Source organism: Monodelphis domestica, chromosome 8 (genome assembly GCF_027887165.1).
Source record: "Monodelphis domestica isolate mMonDom1 chromosome 8, mMonDom1.pri, whole genome shotgun sequence".
NCBI classification, from domain to species: Eukaryota; Metazoa; Chordata; class Mammalia; order Didelphimorphia; family Didelphidae; genus Monodelphis; species Monodelphis domestica.
The window spans coordinates 216,825,150-216,833,885 of NC_077234.1; the positions used below are offsets into that span (position 1 = coordinate 216,825,150).

The 8,736-nt window shown below is 33.5% G+C and overlaps 1 protein-coding gene across 1 annotated transcript in view; it reads right to left on the minus strand.

Moving 5' to 3' along the window:
- The window catches only part of MXRA5 (matrix remodeling associated 5), a 34,755-nt gene that overhangs the window by 18,386 nt on the left and 7,633 nt on the right, over nucleotides 1-8,736 (minus strand). Inside the window, exons 3-4 of the mRNA XM_001362545.5 lie at nucleotides 3,291-3,420; nucleotides 2,689-3,079 (exon numbers count right to left, since the gene is read on the minus strand). Of these exons, the coding sequence (XP_001362582.2) occupies nucleotides 2,689-3,079; nucleotides 3,291-3,420 (521 nt within the window). The remainder of the gene's footprint in view (nucleotides 1-2,688; nucleotides 3,080-3,290; nucleotides 3,421-8,736) is intronic.

Consider the following 8,736-nt stretch of genomic DNA (forward strand, 5'->3'; position numbering starts at 1 on the left):
GTTGTCTATGATTCTAAGATCAGCCAGGTATGCATTAATTTCTGGAGCAAATTGGGTGCATGCTGGAACATGAGATCAAGGAAGCTGCACAAATTATTGTAAACTGACAGAGGCATTACAATAATTGTTAGTTTAAAAGAGAAAGCTTCCAGGATGAAATATGTCACATTTAATTTTTTATTCTTTTCTTTTACCAGGAATTCTTTTTCTTCTTATATAATCCAGGAAGTTTGATGATTCTGTTGACATGATAAATGGAAAAAAAAATTCACCCACCTAGATTAACAACTGAGGTTTTCTCCTTTGCCTTTTCCATATTTTACCTGTTCAAATTGTCTTGCCTCTTTTATATTGTAAGGCCCTTGAAAACTGTGCCAATTTCATCTTTGTAGTATGGTGCATGTATCAAGGATTTTAAAATGGTTGCTGATTTTAATTGATTTGTAAGCCACAGTGCAACATGGTACACAATAGATTAATGTTCTAGGCTTGGAGTCAGGAAAACCTGGGTGTGAATTCTCTTAGCCACCTAGTAGATCTGTAATCCAGGGCAAATAATTTTACTTCTCAATCTCAGTTTCCTCATCTGTAAAATGGGGATAATAATACTGTAGCACTAACTCACAGAGTTGTTGAGAAGATCAAATGATAGAATGTATTTAAAGCACTTAGAAATCTTAAAGCACTCTATAAAGTCTATTATTATTGCTATTTACCTGTGTATATTTATAGCAATCTAGAATCTGAACCCTTACGAATCAGGTTAATGATATTTGGTTGCCTTAGAATTATTTAAGTAATACCACTCTAATTTCAAAAGTGGCATTGTAAGTGTGTTCCTTTTTCATATGACATAAGCACAAAATTCATCAAACCCCATTGCAATGAAGCATATTTTATGAATAAGTGCTCAATTATGTCATTTCTTTAATAATCTTAAAACTTTCTTGAAAAGTGTTTTGAAACTGAAAAACAGGAATATAATGTATCTACTTATCTATCATTTATATATATATATACACACACACACATATGGCCTATTTTTATGCTGTCAGATTCAAAGATACATAAATGCATTGGCTTTGCAAAATTTTCTTAAAACTTCCTTATTCTTCCTTGATACTTTTCTCCTACCATAAAATTTGTTGCACAATTCTTCATAACAAGAATCCTATACACTTCTTTAGTATGTGGGAATCCTTTGATAGATGTGATCTCCATCTTTTCAGCTTTTGAGAGCTTTAATATTTGGTAGCAAAATATTTAATTAAAACCACAAAATTAAAAAATTAGAAGATACCAGTTTGTGGTAAGGAATCACTGTTGCAGGAGGCAATCCATTTGATCTTGGGGAGGGGGATTAAAAGTTCTAATTTATATTCCCTAAATTCAACTACTTTCTAATCATTGTTCATCCTACTTCATTTGGAATGTTTAATTTGTCCTGAGACACCAGGTTCTCATAAAGTATTTGTCCCATCTTCCCCAGAAATAGGCCTCCACACCACTTCTGACCCTGTCCACAAATATTCCTACTCACTGTTTTCCAGCTCCCTTTTATGTATTGTCTTTCCATATTATTATGCAAGGTCTTTTAATGAAGAATTTTCCTTGCTTGCTTGTATTTGTATCTCTAGTGTTGGCATAATTTAATATATGTTTTGTCTATTTATCTCATATTGAGCAGAAATAGTCTCCCTTTCAATTTGTACTCAATTCCAACTCTATCCTCTGGAGCTACAAAATAAACCTGGCCTTTCTTCTTGTAGGATTTTCTTTGTACTTCTCTAATTGGGTATTATTTTATATGTGAGTTTGGGGCTTCAAATAGTGTTTCCATTCATCAGAGGTGTCCCATCAAATCAAAATAGTAACAATTCTTTTTCAGGTTTGAGTTGGACTAAACACATAAATTCCTTACAAATCTGAAATTCTGAGTTTTGGTTACTGTGTGAAGATTTCATATTCCCCTATTATTATTATTCAGTGGCATAGGATCCATTTCTTGATAAAACTTTTTTAAAGTTTTCTGTTTCAAGTGCAGTAGTATGCATGGTAAATAAGCTTAATAAATACTTACTAATTTCATTTGGGATTTTTTTATGGCAACTCTTCAATATTTTGGTGGTATCAATTGTATCTCTCTTATTTTCTTATTTCTCATCTCCAAAAATTACACTTCCTTCTCCTGTTTCTCAGACAACATAATTTTCAGTTCATTCATCCTCCTGGCCTTCCTTCTCTAAGTTTAATCCAGTTTGTCAATGTTCCATGTAAAATGCACCCCAAACTGGCAATATTATAAAATTCCATATAAGGAATAAAAGTTTCATTTTAAAATATGTATATGTATGTTTATACATCTATACACATAACAAATATATATATAACACATGTATAAGTGCAACACAATATATGTGTTGTGTTTACATGTGTGTATACATATGTGTGCCTATCTATTCACTCATGGATGGATGGATAAACCTGACTTCTGTGTATGGAGCTTGAATTTCTTTTGTAGAAGTATGGAAAGTATAATTTGAATTCTGTAAAATTTTACCAGGAGGCAGTCAGAGTATAGCCCCTTATGTAGTAGGCACTTAGTAAATATTGGTTGATTTTAATTGAATCATACTTAGGAAAAGTAGGCAATTTAAAAATGTTTGTTAAATTATAGGGAAGTCTTACCTCTAGATCTAGCATCCCATTCTAGGAGCCATTTTAACCCACAGTCACAAGACCATGGATTTCCATGGAGGTAAAGATTTTCCAGAAGTGGCATGTTTGAGAACATTCCAACAGGCAGTGTTTTGATGGCATTTTCCGATAAGTAAAGATGTCTTATTGTAGAGAGTCTAAAATAATCCAGAAAGGCAAATGTGGAAAATGTGCTTGGATGAAGCTGATGAAGCAAGTTTCCTTCTAAATGGAGTAACCTCAAGGAAGTTAAACCATTAAAAGCTTGGGGGTGGATAAATTCAATCTTATTGTGGTCAATGTGTAGTCTCATTAAACTTGAAAGCCCCTTGAGGGTTTGTGCTGTTATGACTCTCAGTTTATTGTAACTGAACTTGAAGACCTAGAATGACAGGAAAAATGTTATTGTTCATGCTTAAATGACACAGAAAAGAAAAGAGAGCAAGAACAAAAAATTGTGAAATAATTATGTTGTACTTCCTCTTTAAATGTCAAGAAATAGCTATTTTATTGATAATTGAAGAAAGCCACTTTTTTCTGTCCCTGTATTATGTAAGCTGTAATTAGTGATATTCATAAATTCAAAGTTTTACCTGGAGAGAGATTAGGTCTTTTAAAGCTCCATTAGGTATGTTTGGAATGTCATTGCCATGAATCATGAGAAGCTCCAGTTTGGTAAGTCCTGCAAATGAGTCTTCTGATATAGACTGTATGCTATTAAACCTGGAGAAAAAAGAAACCAATTATTGTTAGAATTATATATGAAAGATACACCAGTTTGCTTGTCCAGGTGCAAGTTAACTAGATAGGAATTTCAAAGTTATATTGGCCCTGATCCTAAAGAATGCCAGTCCACCTTTGTTCCACTGAAATACAGAGTCCAAAAAGTTAAGCCAAAGATTCTTTATGAGGTTACTTCCTGTTGGAGGCTAATCACCAGAATTTTTACTTTAACATTTACCAATTCAACTAACCAGTCATTGTTCTTTATAGTTGTTTCATTTTTTAAAATTAAAAAAACAATAACTAGGACTTAAAATTTTGATAGTTATTGATCCATATGATCCCACGTTAAAATGCTTCTAAAAAGTTATACTAATATAGCATCTACCACGTTATGGTTAGGAAAAGGATTAAACAGAGGCCATCAGAAGCATAATGGTGCTACCTTTTAAGAAACAGTAGAAGATAAAATTATAGTGAACATTAACCAGAAAGAGAGGTTAAGGAAGCAGCTCTGGAAATTTTCATTTCCAAATAGTTTTCAGGGGGTATTGATTAAAGATTATGGTCATTGGCTTCTAACAAGTTTCAAAATCTTCAAATATATATAGTAGGAATATTTTCTCAAGCTAGAAAATTCATATCATTGCTTTTTCCCACTTGTGAAAATGTTAATGATTTAATCACTAATCACTAAGTTTTGAAATGAATGGATATGGGGAAAAAATGTATGTCAGCTTGGGCACACACACATATGTATGTAATTTATGTGTATAAGTAGAGTTGAGGAGAGAGAGAGGGAAAGAGAAATAAAGTATAACTACATACAAAGTTCCTCAAGTCTTTGTTTACAACTGGCCTCATTTTCCTGGAAACAGATGTGTTTAGTGCTAACCTTTTAATCTTTAAATCAATAGGTAGGGCCAAGGATCAAGTAGCAATTCTCCTTTAGAGAGAGTCTTCTAGCTATAAAATTTCAAGTACAGGAAACAATCTCCAGCAGCAAAATCAGTCCCTGCTACAATATCAAAGACTTCAGAGAACCATTTTAATGCTCACATTATTTTATAATGCCATTTAATAGACTTCTGGGTAAACATGGTGGCAATTTAGACCCAAGACTCTTCCTCTCCTCAGCACTTACCAATATAGACTACTTCAAAAGCCCCCAAAAAACCAACAAATTCACATGAATGAAGGGACTCTAAAGTAGGGCATTGAAGGTACATAGGATTTGGGCATTTCCACACCATATGGGGGTAAAAAATCTTCCACCAAAATGTAAGCTGTTCTACCCTCCCCCAACCCACCTACAGAACCAGAGTCAGAGCCAGAGTGTGCTAGAATCAGTTGAGTGCGTGAGGGGCACCTCTAAAACAAGTCAGAGGCACCTCTAGTGAGAGGCAGCTGACTAAGACCACCAAATATCTACCCCTGAGAGCAGCTAAACCTAAAACCACAGCAGGTTGAAGAGCACAGACCATGGGCACTTACAGGGAGATAGCACAGAGAAGGGCAGCAAATAGCAGAAGCTGCAGAGACTCCAGAGCTGGCCTTGGGCAAAATCCTTGCTCATTATCTCCATACACAGAGAGCCTGCCTCCCTCACTCACATTTCTGACTGGAAAGGGAAGTAAAAACAACTATTGTGATTGCAAACAGTGCCCAGGAACAATTTCCCAACACCAAGAAAAACAAGAAGAAGGAGTGGATAATTTTTACAAAGGGAAAAACTCAGGCTACAGAGAAAATAGAAGAGGAAATACAAATAAATGCACCAAAACCTTTCAAAAAAATAGAAATTGACCACAAGCTCTTGAATAATTTAAATTAGAGCTTACCAAAAAGATGGAATCCTTCTGGCAAGAAAAGTGGGAAATAGTTCAAAAAGAAAATAACAGTTTAAAGAACAAGAACTCCCAATTGGAGAAACAACTGGAAGCCAAGAAAAGCAGGATAGACCAAACTGAAAAGGAAAACCAGTATTTGAAGACCAGAATTAGCAATTGGAAGCCAATGCTCTTGCAAAACAGCAAGGATTAATAAAGCAAAGTCAAAAGACTGACAAAATAGAAGAAAAGATAAAATATCTCACTGACAAAATGACAGATCAGGAAAACCGATCACAGAGACAATTTGAGAATCATTGGTCTACCTGAAAAGCCAGAAATAAACAGAAATCCTGACATTATATTACAAGAAATTATCCAAGAAAACTGACCTGATGTTCTTGAACAAGGGCACAAAATAAATAGAACTCTTTTAGGAGTTTTTTAGAAGGAAACATAGAACCTTTCTTCCTTTTAGAAGGAAACATAGAACCCTCTATACTATGCCATCTAATAAAAAAAAAAGAGATGGCATTAGTATAATATATAAATGACAAGATTTTCAAAAATCCCTATTTTATTTATCTCACTAAACTGTTCTCTAACAAAGGCAGAAATAGTCAAAACAATTCATTGACCTACAATGCAATGTGTATTGATATATATAGTATATGAATGTATATAGTGTATATATATATATATATCATATATGTACATATGGTAAAGCCTCCATTTTAGCCATGTTTCATATATTGATGTTGAATGTCTTACCTTTACTAAGTTCTCTATTAACAAAATAAACTTCTATTGAGGCTTTCTAAATCTCATGCAGATGGGGAAAAAAATGGTTCAGAGAGAACTAAATCTATATCAGTTAAGTATTATATTTGTAAAGTCATTGAATGCTAGGGGCAGAAGGAGCTTTAAAAATCATTTAGTCCAATATCCACAGTTTTCATATGAAGTAATTGGTTTAGCTAGAACTTTTAGGTAGTAGACAGCAGAACCAGAATCATAGAATCATAGATTTAGAGTTGAAAGAGACCTTAGTGGTCACTACATTCAACCCCTTCATTTATCATTGAAAGAATGTTAAAGTTGTTATGTTAAATGGCGTGTATGAATGTTAAAATGTAAATGTACAAAGAAGTTAAGTAAGTTACTCAGGATCATATAATAGCTAACAAGTATATGAGGCAAGACATAAACCCACTACTTCTTGATACCAATTCTAATTCCTGGTCTCCTGATTATTAGACTACTAGTCTCAGATGGAAAGTAATCATAAGGCAATGTGTAGGAAATACACAAAGAAGTTGGAAGAAGCAGATGAATATATAGATAATTCTTAAAATGTGAGTGAAAACTATTTGCAGAGTATATAACAAGGAACCTTGTAGCAAAGAACTACTGCTGATGATGGAAAGGCTATCTTTGCTAACTCAGGTCCAACTTGGAACTGAGTTGAGTCGAACCTGAAGGAAACAGTCATACAAACTTCTTCAGTGAAGTCAGAGGTCAGGATACCCTTTGTATAAGTGTCTACCATGTCCTAGAAGTCTACGTTTCTCTAAATATGAATGTTTTCTGTACCTCTCTGATGGTAATCAGACACAATGGGTATGAATGTTTATGCATGTTTCCCTTGAGGAAAGTAGTTGCCAAGTACAATCATAGGCTAAAAAAGCAGAGATCCTGGATTTGTTACCCTCCTCTATGGGATTATGCCTTTAATAAATGAGTGCAATGAAACTCAACTATTATCTATTTACTGATGTGTTCTGCCAGAAAACATCTCCACCCAGTTAGACAATGACTTCAGTAGAGACCTTAGGATATGACTTCGAGACTCGTGTTATTTTCAATGTATTATTAATAAAGATATATTTCATCTGGTGGAAAAAGTAGTAAGCCTTTGGGGGAGGACTGGACCAATAATTTTACTGAAAAAAAATGAAATGTTTAAAATGAAACTCCCCTTACCAAAGCAGAGAGGTGAGTCAACCTACAATTTATGAATTTAAAGAATGCCTAGAGTCATTGATAAGTCAAATACCTTGCTCAGAATCACATAATCTATATATGATTGAAGTGGAATCTGAATTTAGATTGTGTTTCAGAGGCCAGCTTTATGATCACTAAACTCTGCTGCCTTTCCAATTTATTTCAGTAATATTACTTACTGAATTCATTCAAATTCATAGATTTCTAATATTTGAGTTGGGCAGATATTGCATTATATCTCTGTTTTGTATTAAGGAAATATCAATGAAATGCCCAGCATATTGTTAAACCATAAATTTGTACTAAACTAACATCTTGAAGCTCAGTCAACATAGTTAATTAAATGGAACCTTCTAAAATGTGGTCTTTTGTCTTAGAAAATCTACTCTACAGTAGTACTATAGGTTGAAGATACAAAATGCAAAATACAAAGAGACCAGACTTGACACCTACAATATTCTGTTCCACAAATTATGGCCATGACTCTGTAACATAATTAACAACTTATATGAGATAATTCACCCTATACTACACTTATATTTCTTACTAAGATAAATATAGCATTATAAAACAGAAAAAAATAGAATAGTGGTTTTGCAGTCAGAGGAATTGATTTCCTATCTTGGTTCTGTCACTCATGTCACCTATGCCACCTTGGGGAAATCATTTAACCTCTCCAGGCCTTAGTTTCAATATCTCTGGAGTGAAGTTGGAATCAATTACCTCTAGTCCCCTCCAGTTCTAATATCTATGACTATCTACGATCAGATGTATGATTTTTCTTTGGAACTAAGACCTCTCAAAAGGTAATAAGAAAAGAGTATTATAAACAGAGATATGGAATTATAACTAAGAGAGATGATAAATTAACATAGGAAGCAAAAAGAATGCCAAAATTAGAAACAAAATACAAAGAGGTCCAGGGAGGCAATATGAAGTGGGAAAATAGGGCTGGTGTAGTTGTCAGAATACCTGAATCTACTATTTACTAGTCATATGATCTAGGACAAATTAATTAACATCTTGGATATTGTTTTCTCTACTCATTTGTAAAATCATAGTGTTAGTCTAAATGCTATCCAGATCCCTTCTGGTTTAGATATTTTAAAATGCTATAAGAAAGTTTTATGCAGAAAGACACTGATTGCTTTTTTAAAATTATATAACTTTAAAAATAATTAATAAAATTTAGAAATATCAAGAAACTTGAATATGTATATACATATATATAATTAAACATCTCTTTATCAGTAACTGAATATGTAGTGCTTAGACAGTTCCTGCTATACAATTTGCCAATTTTTGTTTTTGAAATAAAGTAGTTTGAAGGCATACTTAAATTCTCCTTGGCTGTATATACTCATTACTGTTGCTTTTAGGCAGGTGTTATTATATCCATCATATAGGAAGGTAATGTGCTGTACTGGAAAAAACAAAAAAAGCTTTGGTTGTTGGATGTGTTTGGATTACACTCAGGTCAGAA